The 26,660-nt window shown below is 34.2% G+C and overlaps 1 protein-coding gene across 9 annotated transcripts in view; it reads right to left on the reverse strand.

Annotated features, from left to right (window-relative positions):
* LOC111507772 (G-protein coupled receptor Mth2) overlaps window positions 1-26,660 on the reverse strand; it is a 131,651-nt gene that overhangs the window by 26,862 nt on the left and 78,129 nt on the right. The window contains exon 1 of one of the 9 annotated variants that reach the window (XM_023163119.2): window positions 2,340-2,938. The exons of the other annotated variants lie outside the window; for them this stretch is intronic. Within the exon in view, the coding sequence (XP_023018887.2) occupies window positions 2,340-2,865 (526 nt within the window). The 5' untranslated portion in view covers window positions 2,866-2,938. Of the gene's footprint in view, window positions 1-2,339; window positions 2,939-26,660 lie in introns of those variants that run through there. 9 annotated transcript variants of the gene reach the window in all.

A 26,660-nucleotide genomic window follows, 5' to 3' on the forward strand; every position in this document is an offset into this window, starting at 1 on the left:
AATCAGCTGTCGCCCCCATACGAACGACAACTCTCAGAAGTTGAGAAACTTGTGCGAGCAAAGGACTAACGAGGTCTTACCTTTTAACGTGTGATTCCTAACACGGGATCTAAACTGGGAGAAATAATCCAATAAATCATGAATATTGACTCACAAGTACATCACTTTTTTTGAATCAGTTTGTGTATAATCATTAACACGTGATACATGAAGAAGTATAGATGTCCTTTTTTCAATAATTGATAACTATATGGGTGGATTGAAGGAAAAGCTGTAAGTTTTGACAAGTATTGAGTAGATTATCTTTCACAATTATCAAAAAGGTGCTGATCAGGAAATGAAAACTATAATTTTCACTCGAAATAGAGAGCTTTTTTGTAAATTGATTAATGTATCGATACGTTCCAATTTATTATATTGTATAGCTTTCCTCTACTTTAAGTACATTAGGAATGTTCGGTGTACAATTTGTGTAAACTAGTGAGTGATGCGTTTGTAACTGAATATCTATAATCTAAAGTTTCATTTATTTTATCATAATGACGATGAAAGAGATAGTAAAAAAATCAACAAACAAAACAGAATATAGTCACTTTATGTCACACAAATAATACCGATGAATCTGAGATAAAATATTTCAAACTCGGTGTAGAATTAAGGAGTTCTATTCGAATTTGTTTCCACTGTGTGGATGTGTGAATTTTCCAAAAAACGGAAGAAAGCAATTACTTTGAAAATAAATTCTACAAAAAGATGTGTAGATCATGTAAAGAAGTTAGACACAAACTGGAAGTTCTCTCGAAACAATGACTTTCATTGTTTGTTTCATCTTCTATATCAGACTTGAGAAATCTATCATTTCACCAAATAGTAAATACCAGTCAGCTGTCAGTTATTAGGTAATTCTATCAATGATCAAATAATCAAGTATATCGATATATGCGTTAGAGAGAATTTGACATTCGAGGCAGAGGGAATTGTACATAATCGTCAACCTAAAAAAGTTGAAGCTAGGAGCAATGAATATCAGAAACTTATATACCTATGTGAGGTTAGGAATAGTTTATTGTTTTCCTCAGTTCTTTACTGCCATTTTTATAATGCAGAAAAAGGTAGTTGAGTATATTTGCAAAGCAAAACGAACAGATTTATGTAAGCCACGTATTCAAGAAACATAAAATATCAACACTGACGTCGGTATTTATTTTGTAAACGGAAGTTTAGTTTACGGATACTCTGTGACTCAAAACGGTTTGAAAATATTCAATTAATAACAGACAAAACAACTGAAAGTTATGACATATTCAGGAAATAACTCAAATATTACCTATACTCTAACAGAGTTCAAGACCCTATAATAATATTTTCTCTTTTTTTAATGAACGGCTTGAATAGAGTTACTTATGTGGAGTCTTTCTGCATGATTTTAATTTCATATTATTTCCATTGTAGTATGTGATTATGTTAAAATGAGAGTTTGCTTTCCAATTTTCTCCTTAAGACAAGAAACATATATCTGAAGGTGATTGACAATTTTTCATTGTGAATACTGTTATTTCGGACTTCCATTGGCTAATATAATATAATATAATATAATAAAATATAATATAATATAATATAATATAATATAATATAATATAATATAATATAATATAATATAATATAATATAATATAATATAATATAATATAATATAATATAATATAATATAATATAATATAATATAATATAATATAATATAATATAATATAATATAATATAATATAATATAATATAATATAATATAATATAATATAATATAATATAATATATGATTTGAAATCCATGAAAGAAAATTGAAAATTGAAATGAATAACTGAAAATAACAATTTAATTAAGCAATAAACCTTGAAATGAAATTACAATAAAATAAAAATTGAGCAAAAAGTGTTATTTTCAGCTATTCATTTCATTTTTTTATTTTATTTGTTCTTTCAGGGATATTATATAATATTATTGGACAATGGAAGTCCGAACTAACAAAATTCAAACATATATGTGATCACAGATTGATATAATACCAACTGCACCTCCAGTGTAACTCAAATCAGAGAAAAAAAATTGGGGGCTCTTAAAAAAAATGAGAAAATTCCCCAATTAGATATTCGTGACCAGAAAGATATTTCAATTAAGGTTTGAAAAAGTACTAGAGACACTCAGGGGAAAATCAACCATCTCCACGTTTTTCGTCAGTGTCATCTGAATCTATTGCTCAAAACATAAATTCGTTTGGATTTAAACCATTTTTCATTTACCGTTCAGTATGTCTACATGTTTGTGAATCTGTTTAAGTTTTCCTACCTAAAACATTGAGTTCTTGATCAGGCCTAATCGGAATTTCCGGTGGGTTTTCGTTGAAACACACAAAAGCAGTAAGCCCATCCAATTCGTCGATACAGTATCTATCATTCTCGTAAAATGTTTGAAAACTCGGCACCCAAAGCCGACCATCATCCTGTACGTAGTATTGATCTGTGGGCTTCGACTTATCCAATTTAAATACCTGACAGTCGATGATACCGATCAAAAAACCTTCCACATTGGCAATTTCTCCCAAGAAATTCGTCTTATTGGTGAATACGGGAGCTTTGAAGCTGCTACTACTGTTTCTGGTACATATGCTGCGACGGAGAAAGTATCCCATCTTGCAGCACTTCCTAACACACAATTCTGGATCGCACCCGCAGTTCTGAGGAGGTACATCTCTCGAAACGTACGTCTCACCAATTGCACCATCGCCGAACTTACAGAGATCCTTCGAAGATGCTTCACACGATATTATTAGCACGAACGAAAGTATGATCTCAAACGTCAACGTTATAGTCATTGTTTATTGTTTTATCTTCGATGTCAGGCTTGAGAACTCTATCATTTCGCCATCGGAAGGTAACTGGCGGCCAGCTGATTCAGTCAGCATGTTTTCAAAAGTAATTAGGATGGGAAAAAAGTGTGCGACAAGGAACGATAACGGGCGAGGATCTCGCCAACTTGATTGATAAATTGATAGTCGGTGGGCTAGGTGAATATTGTTATCAGGCGTTTTAGAGAGTTTTAAACTTGATAAATTTCGATTATATACACACTTTGCAATTTGAACGAGTTTGTTTGAGATAATAGATAATTTTGCTGAGGTTTGATTTTCAATGCATGAAATGGATGCAACAGGAAATACGAGGATGTTTCGAAAAGTATTTCAGAGTTTTGAATTTTTATGCCAAACCGTATTTGTGTTACAGCTATTTCAATTTTCTATAAAACAATTGCAATTTATTGTTGCCCAATGAAGCTACTGCTTTAGGAGACATTTTTTTTCCTCTATTTTCAATGCCATTCTATGTAAAATGAAACACAGTGGGTTCCAGAGGAAATTTTTTTTGGCAAATTTGAAAAACTCAAAACTTTTTGACGATCTCAAAAAATTTCCAGAAGTAGTCTATTTCTGGGGAAGTGATGGGTTCTTAGTTGAAACTACTCACAACTAGGTTTTTTATCGTGGACTATGGATGAAAGTGCCACTCAGCTTCAATCTCGAAGTTTTCAAGGTGTTTGTACGAATTAGAAAAGTTTTTAATTTTTGTATTGAGCGTCATGTATAGTGTGTAAAAGCCAAATGGAATGAATTCATTATTTCGGTTACTGTACATATTTAAAGAAAAACGTTAAATTCAAATTAAAATTTAACAACGTAAAATTGTTATCCCTACCTACAACCCCTTCGAATGACAGGTACAATCCCAATTTTCCAAATGGAAAGTATAGGTTTCTGAGACATCGTTTGAAAGGTCTCTTCATTCTCTATGCAAAAATTTTATCGCTTTCAAGTTTATTGCAACAATTAAGATAAAATACATAATAATGTGGTTACCGAAAATCTTGATCTTAAATAAAACTGTCTTCTTACATTATTTAACATATCAGGCGTGACCGAACTAATCGCAAGCGTTATTCGTTTTTTTAAATCATTCAAATCTGAAGGTTCAGTTTTGTACACATTGCTCTTTACATATCCCCACAAAAATAAATCTAATGATGAAATATCAGGTGATCGCGCTGGCCATTCAATCGATCCTCGCCTCCATATCCACCGATTGGGAAATGTATCGAGGTATTACCGGACATTATCTTGATATCCTGCGTATTCATCGGAACTTGGGGGTTTCCTGGATCAGGATATAAATTTGCTAAACTTGGAATGACATCATTTTGAAGTAATGTCAAATAATTATCGCCATTCAAGTTGCCCTCAATGCAAAAGGGACCGATGATATGGTTTCCTACAATCCCTGCCCAAACATTAACCTGTTGAGGGTATTGCGTGTGTTCTTCTCTCATCCAGTGAGGATTTTCCGTTGACCAGTAGTGGCAATTTTGCCGATTAGCATGACCGTTAAGAGAAAAAGTACACTCATCAGAAAACATAACGTGTTCTGAGTTCCGTTTCCGATGTGGTGGTGGACGGACGTGCCGATAGCGACCGTCCACAAAGAAGGTACACGGACGCCATTTTTGGAGACGGAATTCAGTTTGTGTTGTGATGTCCGCCGTTTTATAACGAGCCAGCAATCGTAAACATAATAGTGTTAATAAAAATTGTTTGTGTTTGTGTAAAATATTCAAATTACCTGCTCCCATTCACGCCAGTTGGAGGCCGGGGTGGACCGGATGTCCACGTGGGAGTGGGATCGCAACAATACTATTTTATGAAGAAGACAATAGTTTAATTTCCAAGAACAGTAGACCTCATTTCGGACACAGACTTGCAAACTGCAAGACAGTCTTTGTCCCCGACGAAGCTTTTGTTATGTAACAGCCAGTCACGTAACAGGAGGAGCATTGGTCAAATGCGCCTGAAGATAGGAAGCAACGACCATCCATTCTGATTGGATGATATTGTTATCCAACGTGTTCATCATTTGCTCACAAAAATAAGTTCTTCTATCAAAATTGTCTTCCATGAGCTCCTGAGTAGGTATCATTTTATAGGGATACATTTTATTTTCTTTTAATATGTTCACTATCGATGTGTGGCTCAAATTGAATGTAGTGGTTACCTGTCTATGGATTTTCCCCAAACTCAAACATCACATCTAATTTGAGTTCATCACTCATTGTATTGGTAGCTGCCTTTTTAATCTACCCCACATGACCAAGCTCGCTAAACTGCTTCTTTATTTTGCTTATTGTTCCTAGAGATATTTCTCATGAAATAGTCGAGCTACTTCCTGTTGTGTTCGGGTTTTATCTCCGTAACCAATCATTTGTAAAACTGTTATTTTATGCATATCCGTTAATTTAACCATTTGTCAGTGTTGAAATTAACGAATTTTAAACTTAAATTACAATACCTACTGACAACTAATGTTGTGACATGCAAAACAAGTTGACAGGGCATTTTGAACTAACGTTGCCACGGAAATTATTTACAGTTTTGTGAAGGATACCATCTAAAAAGATCATTGCTATGGTTGCTCAATTTCTAATTATCAATACCTCAACGTGAAATAAGTTTTGAGTGTATTTTATCGAATTTCGATAACCATATGATTTTAATTTATTTCATATCAATTGTTACAATAAACTTGAGAGCGATAACATTTTTGAATAGAGAATGAAGGGACCTTTCAAACGATATATCACAAACCTATACTTCTCATTTAAAAAATTAGGAGCTGTGCCTGTCATTCGACGGGGGTTGAAGGTAGGGGTAGCATTTTTCCGTTGAAGTATGTCAAATTATAATTTGAATTTGGAGTGTTTCGGGATTTTGTTAAAATGTGTACCGTAACCGAAATAATGAATTCATTCCATTTGGCTTTTACATACTGTATATCTGCTTGTTCAGTTGAAGTAAATTTCATTTTTTTTAGTTTCTCCCTTTGTTCGTCAGGTTTTGAATAAATGAATTTGGAAGAACTCAAAATTTACAATTACTGTGGATTATTTTGAAAAGGGAATATTTTCAGATGTAATTTTTTTTAAAAATTTGGTTTTCTTCTTCTCCATCATTGAACTGAAATTGTGGGAAACCTCCTGAAGGAAGAAAATGAATAGTTACAATAAATAATCTTTATGAATATATATGGTGCATAGATGAAAGTTTCTTTCCAATACAAAATGAAAAAACACATCAACATTTAAGTTCACATCAACATTTATCTTTACATTAACATTTATATTTACATTAACATTTATGTTTCATGATGATGACGTGGAAAGCCAGTAAGTTTTTTCCAAAAAAATTGTTTTGAATAGTTTTACTTTGAAACCCATTACTTTTCTAATATTTTTAATTTTTCTCAAACCTCTTGAAACAACTGCTTTCATATAAACATTGAATTACACCAAAGAAAAAATACTTTCGAAACAACGACTTTTATATGAACACTGAATTATACAAAAAAATTCTATTCAGTTTCTACTCCAAACATTCGTTATAGAATTGAATCAGATATCATTCACCGGATTCATACACAATATACTAAATGAAAGTTCAACAAGTTCAACTTTTGAAAGAAACGGATTGTCTTATTTGGTAAGTTCTCTTTCAAGTCGGAATGCAAGAATGAAACTCTGAGAAACTGAAAAACAGACTGATCTATTTGTCCTGGGTCTGTGACTTTATCCTCCTGCATCAAGACCTAAAAACATTTTCGATCCATTAGGTGAAACAACAGGTAACTGCTCTTAGGTTTTTTCATTCCGGATGATCCGAACTTCTCTTTTCAGTATCAGGACTGTGAAAGACAGGCCCAAATTTACAGTTGGAGATATTCGATCGGAGGTCATTTCTAAAATGGTACGACTTTCAGTGTCAGCCAGTATTTTGCTACGATCCGCATGAGCTTGAATTATGTTTGCTGTCCATCGATACTAACTCTTCAGAAAGTGTGGAGAGAAGGTAGCTCCAGAAGTATTTCCATGGTCGTGGATAGCCAGGCAAGCCTGAGCCGATTACTGAAAAGCTCTCATTGATCTGGTGAACATCTTATAGATCCTGTGTATTTGTTTAGGCCTCAAGCGTCAACATTTTCCACGAATCCTTCGACATTTCTATAGGGATAGTTTGGCTGCTTTGTATATAACCTTTTCTGAAGTGATCTTGAAAAGTTGTACTGTTTCGTTCATAAGCATGATGGTCAATTCTTTACATTTTAAAGCCAAGGCAAATGCGACAGATTCAAGTAATATTGAGCATCTAAATCCAAGGCAAACCTTGAGCGTGAGATGTTCAACTACAAGCTGCATTTAACCTAAATATAAAAAAGTACATTTCTAGACATAAAGAACTATATAGTTGAGGAAAATTAATGAAATCAAACTAAAAGATAGAAACGAGCCGAGTAATGGAAGTTTTGAGGTTGAACATTAGAAAAACATTATTAAACGAAATAATGGGTTGGTAAGGTACGGTAATGAAAATTTGAAGATGTATGCCAACAGTGACCAAGATAAATATATTACTCATTCATAAAAACTGATAAAACTGATAAATAACTGTCAAATTTATGAATTTCAATCACCTTCAAACAAATGTCAAATTTATCTTTCGAACCTAACAACTTCCTTACGTTAGAGGGTTACCTCAAAAATTATCTAACCTTTTGAAAGGAGCATATATCGAATTTTCAGGAAGGAATATAACAAGTTTTTTTAATCATGAAAAAACTTGTGAAATAACTCAAAATGTTGACTCAATTATAAACAAAAATCTGCATATCATAATATGCATTACAGGGACTTTGAGATTCTTGAAAGCCTGTATAATTCAAGTCAGATTAATAACTTGTAATTCAATTGAAAATAAGAGGATTATCCAATTAGGCAACAATATCCATTTGTAGAAAATATGTCAAATAATATTTTGAGAAATAAAACTGTTCTCTCAAGATATGTCAAATATTTCTAGTAAACTACAATGATGTTCAAATCGTAGGTTTAGTTTGTTATCCCAGTGTACTAATTGTTTCAACATTGTATTCGATAATATTCGTGAAATAAATTGAACAATGGATTAGTTATTATATGGTCACGAAGGATTTTTTCACAACTTTGAATTGAAATTGATATATTTATCATTCATCGTTCTGTAATATTCCATGTATTCTGGGATTCACTATTTTTCAATCTACAGTAGATAAACCGGATTGTACATATTTTTCTTCCTGAAGTGGTTGACCGTGAACGTAGATGAAAAACTTCTCAGTTTAATTCGTGTAAAGGATGGTAAATGTGTGGAGCTCATTTAAATTTGAATATTTTTCAAGCAGATATGAATTGAAAATCATAAAATAGTTTTATTCAAATAGTAAATTAAAGACATTTGTTAAAAAACGACGTATTCTTTTTATGATGACTAACTATTTTTTCCACCACTATTTTTCCATGTTTTGGATTTATATTCTCAAAAAACTTAATTGGTGAAATATGAGTAGTTTTATTAAAAGAGGTATATTTTTAGGAGTGATTAACTTTTGGGAAGGAATAGTTTTGGCTTCATTATGCAAAAAAAGTGGAAATCTTCCAAAAAAAAGAAGAAATCAATTAATTTGAAATTAAATTATTCACAAAGATGTTTAGATCATGCAAAGAAGTAACTTTCAGCCACAAACTGGGAAAAAAGCCCTCTTGAAAAAACTACTTCCATATAAACATTGAATTACACGAAAGATAAACTCTTTCGAAACAACTACTTCCATATGAACATGAAAAGGGTCTTATTCAGATGTTTTGGAGAATCAAGAGCTGTTGCTTGATATTTCTAAGGCCTTTGACCATGTATGGCATGAGGCATATTGTCTCCAACCTTTTTTTATTGTATATCAACGACTGGAAAAAACTAAGAATCCAATATATTGCTTTGATGACGACAGCACACTTGTCTCGTCATTCCATTTGGATTCTAGGACATCGGCTATGGAGGCACGTCTTCACCGGCAGCATATATCAATATGGATCTAGAAGTGATTTCGAATTGGGGTGAAAATAACCAGGTTCAATTCAAGGTCACAAAAACCCCGGCATCAGTTTTCTTCAAAAAGATAAATGTCTCCGAACTGGATATAATAATATCCGGTCAGACAATTCCGCTTTCTGCTTCGATAAGTTTGTTGAGGACACCAATATCGAGTACAATCATGTCGGTGGAATTACAAAGACTGCTTCTCAAAAGCTTTGAACACTGTTCCAAACCAGAAAACTATACACACCTCAGCAACTTTTGAGGCTTTATAAAGCTCAGATCAGACCTTTTTTGAAGTATTGTTCTCATGTATGGAGCTCTGCCCCCAAACATACCCTGAAGTTGCTGGATTTCGTCCAGAAAATAGCAATCCGCCTGATTGGAGACGCGAATATCACGTGCAACCTTGATAGCCTGGAACATCGAAAAAAGGTTGGAGATTTTTCTCTTTTCTATAGATACTTTCACGGGAGGTGTTCAAGTGACTTGGCACATTTGATTTCACTAAGAGCGGTACTTATCAGTAATACGCGATGGACAGTGGCTGCTCATCGTTTTGAGGTTCAACTCAGTACACCTCCAACTTCACTGTTTGAGAACTCTTTCATCTGGAGAACTGCGTTTATGTGGAATAAACTCCCTGAGAACGTTTTTCCAAATGAATTTAATCTCCAGCGATTCAAATCCAATGTGAATCGCCACTTTCGCACTCAATTCATTCATAAAATGACTACTTTATGTCACGAATTTATCAAATCTACTCATGTCATCGATGACAGTACTTTATTAGATTGATTCGCTTATTTGATTTAAACCCAGCCGTATATTTATAGGAGAGATTGATTTTTAGGAAACAAAAATTCTGGCTTTCTACTCCTCCATCATCATAGTTTTATTGAAAAAAACTCATTATTACAGTTTATTGTATGATTTTTCACTATAAAGGGTTTTACAAAAACCGCGACACTTGTTTCGCAATACGATAGCTTTCTCAAACGTTAATAATGCATTATTAACCCTTGAGAAAGCTTTTTTCAAAAACTACACCTCACGATTTGATCTCCACAAAATTTATTTGAAAAATATATCACATGTTTCGCTAGCACAGTAGCTTTGTCAAGTGATTGAGAAAGCTATTGTATAGCGAAACACGTGTTGCGGTTTTTGTAAAACCCTTTATGGTGAAAATCATACAATAAACTGTATTAATGAGTTTTAATATAATATAATATAATATCAAGTATCGGCCAGTTCTATTCAATTAACTTTTTTTTATCAAATTGAATCACGACTCTATTCAGTTACCTATATTGTGAACATTTTTTTTGGTATAACTGTTTTCAATTTATTTTTGTTGTTGTCACGCTACCAACAGAAGTTTTGTGTGACCGTGTTAGGAATCACACGTTAAAAGGTAAGACCTCGTTAATCCTTAGCTCGCATAAGTTTCGACTTCCGAGGGCTGTCGTTCGTAGGGTTGCGACAGCTGGTTAACTGAAAAACAGATTTTAAACAGATTTTTTAAACTTCAAATTAATCACTTGGTCTTGAAAAAAACCACGCCGTGTATTTCGAATATTATGAAAAATGTTTCGATATTGATTTGTCAGTGGTTTGTTGTTACTCTTGTTTTTTATTTATATTTGGCCGTGTTTCTTGATTTTCATCATTTTCAATAAATGTCATTGAGTTCAATTGGAAAACTGCATTAATTTTCTTGTTGGATGATCAACATAATTCCAAAATTTGTCGAATCAAGAATTTTTCAATGTTATTCTATCTGCTGATCCTCTTGTATATATTACTTCACAGTTTCTCTTATCTTCTGTACGTATGTTATGAAAGTTTTATCAAAATATCCAAGTGAATTGTGTTTATTTAGTCAAGTAATACAGTAAATAGGTGTGATTACCAAACACACAAACATTTATCGAAAGCATATTGAAACCAATATAGTGAATGACAGCAATTATTATCGTTTATCTCTAACTGGATCATGGTAAATATTTTTTTTCCAATCTACAAATTTGAATTGCCTATCAACCATTATCAATCCAGCTAAAGCCTTCTGTTTAAAAATTAGTCAATGGGCTCAGTGAAAATACAATGTTTAGAACGTACAAACAACGTGATATTCGAAATAATTGTGGCTAGCGATTCCACTCGTGTATATTTTGAAACAAATCACTAATGCAAGGCGCACACTGCGACAGGACGGCAATATGACGTAAAGTTGTAATACAATAATTCAGCATTACACTTAACAAACAGACTGTAAATAAAGCGATAATCTTGGCCGCCGAAAAGAAACCGATTATTGTCGAGAAAAACCGAACTGTGAACGCCATACCGCGCGGTCGGCAACCATACCGTGCGGTTGGCTGTTCTCACTGATACCTTCTTATATGGCACACACTATAGAAAGAGAAACGTAACTTCATGCCATGTTCCCGTCCCGGCATATTCTCGTCCTGTGTCGTTCTGTCGTAGTTCCATGCGTGGAAGTTTGAGTTCCACACACTATGCACGTCAAGACAAACGAAACAGGCAATGATTGTTTCTATGTGAGCTCGGGTCAAATTGTGCTGAAGTTTCGTATACACTTTTGGTTTGGATGACAATGTATGGTAAACTAAGCGACGTCTTTCTACATCCTATATGGCGGATTACCCAAGATGGCGGCCTTGTTATATTCTATATACCCCCATGACGTGACTTTCAAATTTAAGGGTTTGCTGCACAGAATACGTGAAATATCATGACATCACTCTGAACCCAATATAGAAGAACACCTCTTAGGAAGCTATTGTATAGTAGGTATAGTGAAACACATGTTGCGGTTTTGTTAACTGTCGAGTGGAAATCCTACAATAAAGTGTAACACTTGACAATCGCTCATTCATCTCTGTTTCTCCGTAATGGTAAGTCCTAGGAAGCTAAAATTTGATATATAGGTGCTTCTTAGGTCTTAGATGCGCACTAATGTGCACTGGGAGAGGGTTTTCAAATATTCCAACTGGGGGTGAAAGGGGCGTGTTTATATCACCGTTTTTCCATACCGTTATATTTTCGGAGGCTCGTTTTATGTTGTAGATGTAGAAATGATTTTCCAATATTCCTACTTTTAGAGTGTGACAAGCCTGTATTAGCGAACACTTTATGCTATATCTGATGTTTCAGAAGCCAATTAACGACATTGACATATTTGACAATTCAAAACTTCTTTAATATCCGTCGAGGACGTTTGAAAATAAAATGAAACAAAGAAAACTGTAAGTTATATTATATTCGTTCCAGTCCTGAATACGGAGGCAGATTTTAGCCTCCGAAAGATAAGATATCTAGGTATCTGTGAATTTTTTTACTCATGTCTAAATTCTGCCAAAGTTACTGGGGGCTATTGTAAATTCAACAGTTTGCGACCAAGAATAGCCCACACATGTTCGATTGGGTGGCCATGGTAAGCGGTTACTGTCATGCTGATCCATGAAATCTAGAGTTACTCTAGCCACACGCTGTCTAGCATTGTCTTGTTGAAATATGAGGTTCTCGATGGTCTCTAGATATGGAAGGAAGTGAGGCTCCACTACTTCGTAAATGCAACGAATAGCTGTCATGTTGCTTCTGATAAAGACTAAAGGTGTCCTGTCACCATATGCAATGGCACCCCATACCATTGAACCAGTATGGTGAACATGCCTCTCCACACAAACTGAGGATCTCCTCTTTCACCACGACACCTTCTTACTCTTGCTCGTCCATCGTGCATACCCAAACAAAAGCGAGATTTATCGCTGAAGACTACGCGGTTCCACTGTTGACCCCATTCATTTTCTCTCTGCACCAATGCAATCGGTTGCGTCGATTCTCGAGAGTCTGTGGCAACACCCAATGGGGATAAGAAAAAAGTCCGAAACTTCTTATTCGTCGATATACTGTGCGAATTCCAACATACCTTCACTGTTCTTCAAACCACTGATTTGCAATTGTCCCAGTAGAAATGGACCGATCCCTAGGAGCCAGTGTTACTCGGCGATTCTCACGCGCTGGTGTTTCGCTGCGATGACCAGTGCCCTTAGCTCTGTGTTCTTGGCCTTCTTGGGCCCATGCCTGATAACATCTTAGAATAGTAGGCAAAAATCGATTGTTTCTTCTTGAAATTGATCTAACTGAAAAACCTGACTCACGTAAGCCAACAATTCGTCCTCTCTCAAAATCACTAAGTTAAGGAACACGACGAAGTTTTCGCACTAGAGGCATGGTGTTAACAATACGAAAAACTTCACAATAAAGTCTTTAACAGTTAAAGCACAAATAAGAATGAAAAATTGAAGAAATGGTAGTTTAGGTCAGGTCCAAAGTGACTGGGTCTATTCGACCCTCCACCGCGACCCGCAAGGGTTTATTGTGGCTCACACCCCTTCACACTCGACCAAATAAACCCAACTTCACAACGAAGCCGAAGGTCAGATGGTAAGAGTACGGCTCTGTCGAACTCTAAAAACCTGATTCGTCCATAGCGAGGCAAGCACAAAATATGTGCTCTGCTGTTTCATCATTTGATGAATGATGATTAACTTGACAGTGACCTGTAAGAAGGCCTGTTAGACACCGTAGATCATCCCTACTGTAGTCCAACAACTGTTTGGTATCAAGCTCTGAAGGGTGAATTAACGCCTTGGAGTGAGCCTATTCTGGAAGATTCTGCCAGAAGTTCATAAATCTTCTTGCCATCCAGGTGTTCAATCTTTGTTTGGCAAAGCCTAAAGCGATGCCAATGACAGGTTCTGGTCCGATGAAATTGCTTGCAGTACTCTCTTTTGCTAGAAAGTGATCAGCCTCATTGCCTTCCAGACCAGTATGGCCAGGAATCCAGACCAGAGACAATCTGTTACGTCTTGCTAACGAGGAGAGAAATGGTAAATGCTCACAAAAAAAAAACAGTTTTACTGGCTTTTTACATGCAAAACATTATTGAAATATTTTCAATATAAATGGGTGTTTACCTTTCTTCGTCACTTAGTATATACAATTAAAATGGCCGATACTTGAAGAAAGTCCATAACTCATTCAGGAAAAATTTTATTGTGAAATTTTCACTAGACAGTTTACAAAACCGCAATACGTATTGTATAGCGAAACACGTGTTGCGGAAACTGTCTTATGGATATCTCAGAATAACGTGTTACTAAAAAAATATTTTCGGTTCAATCTGAAGATCGAATTTGCAAACAAACTTCATACAAATATTTTATTGCAGCAATATAAACACTTATTCATTCTATTTATATTCAAATGATTTTATCTATTAAGAGCCATTAATGTCCTTCAGCAATACTTCCAATATCCAATTAAAAGATTGTTATCGTAATTTAAGATATATTCTTCGACGAAAAACAATAGATATTAATTTGATCAACTAATTTATATACGTGTGTTATGAGGTCAAGAAATTTAGATGGAATTATTATGGATCAGATAGCTTCTGATAAATTGTCGCCACCCACATATACAGCATATTAGGTTATTGATTGTCGTAAGAGGTTTATCGTTTTTTTACGCGTCCATATACACGGTCATCAAAGTTAACTTGAACCATCTATATTTGAGCAAGAGAACTTCTAATGATTTCTGAAAGAAAAGAAACAATGAACTACTTTTTTGAAGGAGTTTTTTTTTGCATTAAAAGTCCATTTTTCTTGTTTTGACCCTTTCATCATCTGAAAAATAAACGCAGAATGGCTTGTTTTGTACTCCGTTTTGGTATTCTTCATCTATTTCGGCATACATTGCCACTTTTTTGTAAACAAAAAAAAACATTATTCTACTTCAAAAGGTGACCTATCATTCGTAATTTGGATATGAAAATGAAATTTTCATATATTTTGTAGCTAATTGATCACCAATGAAATGTTTTTAGTGAATTTTAAAACGATCACGTTAAAAAAAATTGAGTTATACAACTCAGGCCCCAAGTAACAAATTGTTCCTCGAGTATGGCTTTTTCATTGATGGAATTTTCATATTCTGATTCTCTACATTTCTGGTCAAAACATGGCAATCAAGTCCATCGACTAAACTACTTAACTTGTCAATTAACACTCAGTACAAAGTCGTGCGTAAGATTTGATCTCGTAAAAATACAATTATTCTATTCTTAGGACCAGGTGGAAGTGTTAATAGCGGGCACTTTTATTTTCGCTTTGAGAAATCTTGTTTGATGGAAGATATAAAACTGATGAGTTTTGTTATGAGTGTCATAAACGACCAGGAAATGAGTCAGTCCAAACTTCTTATCCATTTTCGATTTTGATTTACTCAATGATAGTTTATTTGTCAGGATACAAAATAACAAATATTCAAGATTTAATATACAGGGTGTCAATTTGAAAATTGTCCACCCTTAATATCTTCCTTCAAGTATATAATAAGAGGAATCAAAAACAGGTCAATTTTATAGTCAAGGAATATTTGTAGCTTTCGTAGTTCAACCCCCAAGGAAGGGTAGATGTTATCCTTAGAATCTTAAATGTGAAAGAGTGTCAAGGGGCACATTTTTTTGATTGGTGTTCAACGTTTTATTTTTTGATGAGCAGTTTTCGAAGAATAGCGTCCTAAACTTGATGATGATGATGTTTTATTGTATAGACTCCTTTTGATACAAATGTTTAGAAGAGCACCGTTTCAAACTTTGAATGACAGGAATAAATGTATTACGTGTGGGATTTTTTATTTGTAGGTTACATTATCCCTTTTTTGTGAACAAAAAAATATCATTCTACTTCAAAAGGTGACATAGTATTCATAAATTGGATATGAAAATAAAATTTTTATATATTTTGTAGTTAATTGATCACCAATGAGTTGTTTTTTAATGAATTTTTAAAACTATCACGTTAAATTTTTTTTTGCGTTATACAACTTAGGCCCGAAGTAAGAAATTGTTCCTCTAGTATGGCTTTTTCAATTTTGGAATATTCATGTTTTGATTCTTTACATTTCTGGTGTTTTTACCATATTCAAGCAGAACGAAGATGTTAGAAAATATCCAACTGAAGCAGTCATGGGCATATAAACTCTTTATGTTTAATAATTTGGTATCTTTGTACAACTGTTTTGCATCAGATTGTCTTCGCTTCTTGAATATTATTTTGATAATTGTATTTTGAATGGTTACGTTGCACAATATATCAGCAAACATTTCGCTCCGAGCTATTATGCAGTATCTCATGACTGATTCTGCCATGGATTCATACACCATCATCAGATTTGTACTCGAAAGAACATCTCTCAGATTATATATTTTGTACGTTAGATGTCTATGTTTCTTCACAACAAATGATGCATATTCATCCCATTTTTCTATGGTTGAAGGGATGAACGGAGTACCTTGTCATAATTTCATATATGTCTCCTTAGTTTCAGTTTTTTTTTGGCTGATGACGGTTCGGAACTTTGTTTTTGAAATGTTTTTAAGCTACACAAACCTTCTTCTATATCTCTGTAAATATCTTCATATGTTTTGCCTCTATATACTATTGCTGTATCATTAGCATATAATAGTAATATCAGCAAAACTGTTTATATGAATCACAAAGAGTATAGGGCCCAATACTGTTCCCTTCTATGGAATTATTACGATACATACGAGAACCTTTTTTATTGCTCACTTCAACACGTGCTCTGTGAGAGTCAATTTTTCGAACAACAATGGCGAGTCCACGAACAGCAGACACATTAAGTTTATTGATAAGTTTTTTATGAGAAACTGCATCAACGGCTAAGTTCAAAAAGACTGCTTAACATTGCTAAGAGTTTTTTAAGGCCCTGATTCTGTGCTACTGAAACCAAATTCTCTGTTAGTTATAACATTATTCCTCTCAAAAAATTGATCTAGTCGATTATTTGAATAATAATAATAAAAATAATAACGTCTTTATTATTTCCTCTTTTAATACATAAAAAAAATCCTTCATAATATATTTAAGAAAATAAAGGGCGAAGTTCAACTCAGCAGCGGAGAGTGCTACTCTGTTGTTCTTCCACTTAACCCTGAAAAATACCTATGCGTACCTATTGAATGATACAAAAGAACAATGTATAAAAAAATATTAAAAAATGTCTATACAGTTTTTGGTGAAAGCGGCAGTTTTCAACCTTGTTATGTGAAAATAATAAATAAAACCTACTGATAAGTCCTGAACAAAAGATTTTTGATGGCTTGATGGAATCTGGAAATCTGGTAAACAGCTTCTAACCAAGTATTTATAAAAATGGATATTCAGCACCGCACGTTTTTTCTCAACGAAATTAAGTTTTTTTGTAAATAGATTTATTTTGATTGAAAGTCATTAGTTACATCAAGCCTCACATAAGACTTTTTATCGATGTTGAACACAATTTTAAATCAGTTCCGAATTATTTTTCAGCTTTTAATTTGTGTTGCAATCAAAGCGTGTTTTTTAGTTTTTTAAACTATTATTTATATGTTATAAGCATTTATTCAATTTGCAGTGTTTGAATGTATGTATTGGGTTATCCATTTATCGGTTTCAAAAGTGAAGTTGAATAAAATACACATTAAGCTGATTTCGATGAAACGTTTATTCTATTATAATGCTTGGACCTGGCCATTAAAATGACTTCCTCTAGATTTGTTGCAACGGTCGATACTTTTGAGGTAGTTTTAGACATTTCCGGCGGTATCTCGGCGATAACTTGACAAATGTTTTTAAATACTCCAAAGTTAGGTGATTATCCGTGTAGACATGGTCTTTGACCTAGCCTTACAAAAAAAATTCAACGGCGTCAAGTCACATGATCGTGGTGGCCAATTTACGTCGTCAAAACGTGAAATAACGTACTATGTAAACTTTTCATGCAACAGAGCCAAGATCGGTCGTATTGCACCATCTTGTTGAAACCACATATCGTCCAATTAATAATATCCAATTGCAGGCCAAAAAAAAGTCCGGCCATTGCGCTCTGAATTGGCGGTAACGGTAACGCCATTTTCGAAAAAATGCGGCCCAATGACACTTCCAGACCATAATGTGCCCCAAACAGACACTTTTTCCAGATGCAATGACTTTTCCACAGCCTTTCCTGGGTTCTCCGAGCCCCATATGTGACAGTTTTGGTTGTTCGTAACCACCAAGTGAGAAATGAGTTCCTTCGTTGAAGAAAATGTTGTTTGAAAAATCAGCATTTAAAGCCTGTTGCTCTAGCACCCAGTTAGCATATCTACAGCGGTGTGTATGGTCAGCAGGCTTTAATTGTTACATGAGTTGGACTTTATATGTATGGAAGTGCAAATCCAAATGCAGAAAAAGGCTTGACCAAATCTGTGACATTTCCAGTCTTTTCAAATTCCTTCATAATCATGCCAATTCTTTGCATAGTAAAGTCGATTATGACGACCATAAATCGTCCCGTAGTGCTCGAAAAGTGTACACATTTGTACCACCACATTTGTAGTGAGTTTTAACTATTTTTACGCGTTCTTCAGTTGTTGAAAGATCCATATTCGTAAATGGCAATCCTTTCAATGAATAAATGACCCTTCAGATTATATATATTCAACAGCTGACTGACTTGCTAGACATAGCGGTTTTGAAAGCACTAAACGAAAAACCCCAAATGTATTTATTATGCAAGCTCATGAAGCAAAAAAATTAACTTCGAAGTAAATCATATCCACTAATTAATTGTGTCATTTGTAGTTCTATAAAAAATATTTTTTTATAAAGTAATAGATCTGGAGTTTTCTATCTATCTATCTATTACTCCGAAAAGTTATTTTGCGATAATTTTCACTCGGTATTGATATGGCACACCGTGAGTCCACAGATTTCTAAAAGTATACCTTCTACTTCGTATTTTGTTATTGGCAAAAGATTTCTACATTCATCACTGTAATCTATCCCATTTAATCGTATTTACTTGGAAACAATATACTGTGGTTATGAATGGATTAAAAATAGATACTATTTCGTAGAAAAATTGTTGATTCACATTTTATCAACACAAAATGACAATTTGTAAATGAAAACCGTAACTTCCCTGTATAAAACGCAGCACTTGAAATTCTCTGCTCGTAATCAAAACCAATGATTCCGTGTTAGGATTACACATTAAAAGGTAAGACCTCGTTAGTCCTTAGCTCACACAAGTTTCTCAACTTCTGAGAGTTGTCGTTCGTATGGGGGCGACAGCTGATTAACGGAAAAACAGATTTCAAACAGATTAAACAGATTTTTAAACAGATGTTGCTATCTTTCTCAAAAGAGACATGAAGAATTATTACCATTTCATTTATTGACTTTCTTGACATTGACTGTGGCAGACATTCTTTAACATAACGACCAGGTATTTGCTGAATATCAAAGTCACCCGTTAGATTTTTTTTTAAACGACTCTGAGACTACAATTTGAAAAACTCAACTGACATTATTGCTGAATGACGAAAGAATACATAGGAATAGCATAAGAATGTCTTAAACTGCTTTGAACAAAACCTGTAAAACAATTTAAAAACTTCAAATTTCAATTTACGATTTCCAATGAAGTGATTTTGAATTACATCATTGAAACTGGGTAAACTTTTCGGGAAGGTGGACGTATATTTTTATCCACTTCATACAGATTACAATGCATTCGAAGAAACAATTTTTCCTACAAAAATATATATATTATTCAACTAAATGTCGTCTCGACACAATAAAATCAATGACCCTGAACTGGATGACTAATTTGTCGAACTAGAATCAGTCATTTTTCATTTTGTATTAACGTACATTCACATACAGGAAAAAGGAAATGTTAATCTTGCAAAGTTATTTTGCGATAATTCTTACTCGGTACGGATATGACCTAGCATGAGTTCACAGACTTCCACAAGTATATCTCTACTTGAGAAGTATTTGGTTGTGCAATGAATTCCCAAAATGTATAACATATATTTCCAATTTGATAGTATACACATGAAATCCATTAAATGTGGTTGAGAATTTATGAAAGAGAGAGAGAAAGAGAAGTAGAGATAAATAAAGTGAGAGAAATAGAGAGAGAGAAAAATAGAGAGAGAAAGAGGGAGGAATCAATAGAGAGAGAAAGAGAGAGAAAGAAATAGAGAGAAAGAGAGAAAGAGGATATTTCGTGGAAATATTATTCATTCATGTTATATCGCCATATTATCAGAGTTGATGATTGTAGTTGAGAACAGTATTCGGTTGTTTCAAAAGTTTCGTCTGTTTTCATGGATCTACTTCAAATTGTAATATATCAGTGAATACTCATTCAATTCAATCAAAATAAACGTCATTTGAATCATTGCACTTTTACCAATGGAACACAAATCGAATAATTCCGTCAGCATAAAAATTGAGAAAATTATCGAACTGCTTGAAAGATGGTGGTCAGTTGGCGAGAGGTCTGGAGAGTATTGTGAGTGAGGCGCTCATTTCGTTTAGCTTCCGGTGATTTGTACAACTTGCGGAGGTGCGTTGTTAAGGAGCAGAATCGGATCTCTTCTGTTGACCAAACCCGGTTGCTGCTAATGCAATTTTCGATACATTTCGTCGATATCCTCGAAATATAACTCTGTTGTGATGGTTTGATCCAGTTGCAATTGTTATAGTAAATCACACCAGCCTCTGACCACCATACAGTTACTATGGTATTTTTTTATGTGTTTTCGCCTTTGGGAAGTGTCGATGTGGCGCATCGGTGTCCAACCACTGTCCTGAACGTCTCGTGTTATCGCAGAGGATCCACTTTTCATTACACGTGATGATCCAATCCAAAAAAGATCGTTTTTGTTGCGCAAAAGCAAAGAACAACAAACCTCTGAACGTAATAATTTTTGTCGTTCGTGTAAATCGTGGAGCACCTACTTCCCGAGATTTTTGACTTTACCAAAACGATTTAAACCATCAAAAACCTCATGGGTGCTGACGCCTAGTTTTCCAGCCATCCCATCCACCGTTTGTGATCATCATATCCTCGTTCTGGAAAACTGTAGGTCGACCACTTTGGGGCTCATCTTCAAGGCTAAAATCTCCGGATCGAAATTTCGCAAATCGACGTCAAACAGTGCGTTTAGGCAGCATTATGGTTCAATTTGAATTCGTAGAGAAATTTTGGCAGAGAATCGCATGACATCATATAGTACCGAGCTAAAAAGGGATAAAAAATAAAAATTTGTAAAAAAATGGACTCTAGATCAGTATATACCACGATACAGTAGAGTGAATATTTATTGAGATATATAGAGCTACGAAAACACATGACATTGAAATTGACGAAACTTTTGAAGCAACCTAATAGAAAATTTCATCAATATTTATTGAGAGTCATAATTAGTGAAAATAACTATATCAATAAAAACTCCTAACTTGCATGTTAACAATGAAGGAGTTTGATACACGCAATAAAAACAAATAACGCAGTTTATATATACTATCTTTCCATTTATTAACCTTGTCATTCATCAGTAAATTGGTTGGCAAAGTCACTCGATTTAGGTCCGTTAGATTTTCATCAAGTCACTAGAGATTACAATTCATAAAACTAAACCAGCATCTCTGGATGAATTACATCAAAGCATTATATGATTTTCGACCCAAAAACTGTATGAAGAAACCAAATTACTGAATGTTAGAGCACACTACTGCTACCAGTGTTTGATTTGGGGGTTTTCAAATTCAAAAAATATACAACGACAACTTTTAAAAAATCTAGATTTACTGATAATCATGATGTTAGAACCCCCGATTACCGAAAATCCCATACGCAAAGATTCGTCTTTTTTTTTGGGCCAAAATTTAACAACCAGCTTCCTAGGGAGCTTAAAAATATCAGAAATTGAAAAATTCAAATCTGCTATCAAAAAGTATATATCAGAAAATTCTAAAATACTTGACATATTCTGAAAATATATTGGAATGAATTACCATTAACTCATTTTTAGTGCTGGAGGTAACTTCCAGTTCACTTTCTTCCGACCTTCACCCCTATTGTGATTTCAATCAAATTTTATTTAACTGTCACTTTTATGTTTCTTTTGTTCTAAATTGGCAATAAAAAATAAATAATTTTTGTTTGAATTATGTAAGCATGTACTGTAAAATGATATTCCAACTATTAGTGGAGTGAAACAGCACAAACAGACATTCTGATGCCTAGGGTTATTTCACCCATTTGTAGTGGTTTTGATATAATATGTTAATGACTAAATTTCACATATTTGTACTGAAAAATTGAAATATATTGAATTGAAAATTGAATTGAATTGAATTATTAGTGAATGTCGGATTACTATACACATAAAATGCATCAAAATGTCTGAAACCGCATTGATCCAAACCTCTATTATTCAGAAGACGGAAAATACCATTATGAACACTTCTTGAAGCAAACATTTGGTAAGTATATTTTAAGAGTGTTGATTGTTGTTCCGTATTCACCTGTTCTTGTATGTGGGTTCAGGTATGGTTATTATTATTATTAACATTTCATCATTGGTGACACCGGCTTTATACGTACGCGCGGAGGTCGGAGGGACAGTCGTAAATAGGCCTTTTCATCACAATTTTTTTGTGTGCGCATGCGTCAGTATCAGCCATCTTTTTCGTACTGTTTTTTTGTAAAAAACCAGGTTAAGGAACCCGCGTTTTTTAAAAATTAAAATGTAAATTAAAGTTTATTGATTGCAAAAAAGTGATACACGATGCAAATCATTCAAAACCAACACATACTATTTTATAAATTTTCCAAAGGCGTGACTTGAATATCGCAAATAAATAATCAAATCATCAAGCAAATTACATATTAAAGCATGTGCAAAATGTGCGAGATGTGAATTATGGGTGAAAAAATGTGGCAGGAGTGACCGAGACTTCAAATCTATTGATGATGTTATCAAGGATACTTATATTTGCTCACTACATTTCATTGGAGAAAGTGGTCCAACTGAACAAAACCCTGATCCTTTAAACTATCAGGAATTTCAACATACGTACATTATTCCTTATTACATTTTGACTGTAAATTTCATAAATTCCATATATATTATGTTGTATTAAATATTTCCCTCTAATAAAAATCACTAAACATATTCAATTCAGTATTTACATATTTGTCTAATTAATAATGTCGTATGTACAGCCTCAAAATATTAATGGCTTGATTTATTTATTAGTTCCATAAGTAATACTCTTGTCAACTGAAATATATTTCAATAAATTGACATTATTGATAAGAATGAAACTGTTAATACTATTTCTTGTATAAATATGTTTTCAGATAGTAAACAAATGCTGATACCTAACCTCTCATTCAGCTCACTTTTTTCCTTTTTGCGGATGCCCATGACGTTTTAACCGCCTTTTTAATTATTCACAATTATGTGCCTCAACTGAATTATAAACAAGTGGAGCACCATCCATGGTTTTTTCCAATAATGTATTTGTTTGCAGAGATAATATTCCTTGTCCAGCCATTGGTGATTAAAACAGTACGAATGTTTTGAATTACCGCCATTTCAATATGACAGCTAGGCTTGCGCTCGTCTTATGATGAAAAGGCCTATGGAAAAGACAGGAAGCAAGACGTGTGTTCCGCTAAATGTTTTGTGAAGTAAAAATCATAAATATCTACCGCCAAAAACAACATCCTTCACGATTCCTTTAAGATCGCTACCGGGGTACCCCACGATCACATATTAGGAAGTGAAACCAGAGGGCAAGGAATTTTCCGGAAATAAATAAAGTTGATGTCGTCCATCATTAATTTCTGAATTATCTCTTCCTTAAATTACCAACAACCGGCCCACATACGGTAAATACAGTCCTTATTGAACAACTGTTTTCATTACTTGCTTTCAAAAATTTGTTTTGAAATCAGTTTTTTCGTTATCTAGCTGCCTTTCCCCTACAAACGACAACCATCAGAAGTCTAAACTTGTACGAGCTGGGGATTAACGAAGTCTTGCCTTTCAACGTGAGATACCTAGCACGGGTTGGACGATAGGCTGTTGAAATCGATCATCCGACCTCGCGGCTCGAACCATCGTTTCACCTGATGGTCGATTGAATTAGTGGAACAAATCAGTCACGTCAACCGGCTGGCTACCTTTTGTAAGGTCGAAATCTGAGAACTGTATTGATGACCAACTTGCATAAACATTGAATTAAAAAAAATTCAGCTGAAATTTTTTGAAATCCTTCGTATATAAACTTTTGGGAACGACCCACATATTATTTTGTACACCCATGATTTGTTATCTTTGTTTATTTTTGACTTGTTGGTCTGTATATGTCTTTATACATGTTATGTCGTTTTTTCTGATATAACATACCTGTTGTATTATATGCTATGTCAGGGGTCTCCAAACTATGAAGCCTTCGGGCCATAATGATTTTTTCAGTTTGTTCCAAGGGCCAATTTCTGCCCTTAACTATATTTCTAGACTAGGATAGTCGCAAAGTGCGTGACCTAAGCAAACTTACGCTTTTTTGCATTTCAATTATTATTGTGTATTGTGATACTTAACGGCATCTAGTGGCGAGTAGTAGTACTATGTACATCTTTTTCAGCTACCCGCTAGGTGTCATTAGCCGTAAATAAATATTTGGAATTACCGCGTTGGTTCGAGAAAGTTCTGATTCTAGCTAGTGTATTCCGATCTCCTTGAGATGGCAGTAATAATTGCATATAAAAAGGCTAGCGGCGCAACTGCGAGTTAGTCTGCGTAGGAAAGGCGAAGGAAGCGAAACTGTCTATTGTGAAATAAAGTAACACCTGTCAATAAAAGTATTTTGATTTGACTTATTGTTTTTATGTGTGATTTGTTAGTATGGAAAAGAAGCGAAAAATCGATAGTGAATGCAGAACGTTCCAAGAAAAATGGAGACGCTATGTTTAATTTGTAATCTGTTTAAAAAAATCTGATAAACAGATTACAAATTAAGCATAGCGCCTTATTACTGGACACAATCACAAAATACTGAATACTTAAATACTGAAAAAAAATTTGAAGCTTTGAAACGAGGACTCAAATCGCAGCAAGCTTTGTTTACCAAAGCGAATACTGAACAAGAGTCTGCAACTCGCTCCAGCTTTCGTGTGGCTCTTGAAATCGGAAACATGGCAAACCATTCACCGATGGAGACATGATAAAAGAATGCTTGATTGCAGTAGCCGAAGAAATATGCCCCGAAAAGGTAAATTTATTTAAAAGTGTCAGTTTGTCAGCAAACACCGTGGCTCGGAGGGTGCAAGACATCGCAGAAAATATATCATCTCAACTGTCTGACAAAAATGGACATCATGAGTGGTTGTCTCTAGCATTGGATGAATCAACGGGTCAGATACTGCTCAGGTGTTGATTTTTATTCGCGGAGTAGATAAGAGCTATGAAGTGTATGAAGAACTTCTTGATATTGATAGTATTCATGGCACGACAACTGGGGCAGATATTTTTAAGGGAGTTGAAAATGCCATTAATAAAAAGAACCTTCGATGGAGAAATTTGAAATCTATAACAACTGATGGAAGCAAAAATATGTATGGTAAACATAAAGGAGTGGTTGCACTTGTGTCAAAGGCTGTAGAAAATGATGGTGGTTCAAAACCATTAGTCTTACATTGTATCATTCATCAACAGTCCTTGTGCGGAAAATGTTTGGATATGTCTGAAGTTTTAAAACCAGTCATATCAGTTGTTAACTTCATCAGATCCACTGGGCTGAATCACCGACAATTCCGCGAGTTTATTCAACAGATTGGAGAAAATGATTTACCATATCATACTGCCGTAAGCTGGCCTAGTTGCGGAAAAGTCCTTAAGCGCTTTTTTGAACTTCGAGCAGATATCGAAATTTTTTCAAATGAGAAGCTGCGCCCCTTTGCCGATTTAAGAAATAGTGAATGGATGTGAAAGTTAGCCTTCTATGTCGATTTGACAAATCATATGAACGACCTGAATTTGAGATTGCAAGGAGAAAATCAGCTTCTCCCTGATTTATACACCAATATCAAATCCTTCAGGCAGAAAATAATACTATTTCAATCGCAATTACGTAAAAAATGTTTCACACATTTTGAAACATGTGAAATATTCAGCCACACTATAGAGACTGAATTTCCCGTCAATGTTGCAATCGAAACTTTGAGTGCTTTGAAGATAAATTTTGATACTCATTTTTCAGATTTTGATGTCATTGCGAATGACATTAAGCTTTTTCAAAATCCTTTTGATTCTGAAATTGAAACTCTGGGTCCGGAAGTCCAAATGAAAATTATTGATTTGCGGTGCAGTGATATGCTTAAGAACAAATATCAAAATTCATCTTTGTTGGAATTTTATAAGACTCTTACACTGGAAAAATTTGATAATTTGCATAAATTTGCTCGTGGGTTGTTTTCTGTTTTTGGTACTACTTACTTGTGTGAGAAAACGTTTTCCAAGATGAAGTACACAAAGAATGTTCACAGATCTCAATTAACCGATGAGCATCTTAAATCTCTTTTGATAATTGGTACAAGTAAAATTGATCCACAACTACAAAGTATTGTCGGTGGAAAATCACAATTACATAAATCTCATTAGTGTTTTTGTTTTACTGTGATTCATTTCAATTATTTGTTAGTTATTAATATGC

The sequence above is a fragment of the Leptinotarsa decemlineata genome, unplaced genomic scaffold (genome assembly GCF_025532065.1).
Source record: "Leptinotarsa decemlineata unplaced genomic scaffold, Ldec_3_MD MMD2_tig00026328_RagTag_RagTag, whole genome shotgun sequence".
Classification (NCBI taxonomy): Eukaryota; Metazoa; Arthropoda; class Insecta; order Coleoptera; family Chrysomelidae; genus Leptinotarsa; species Leptinotarsa decemlineata.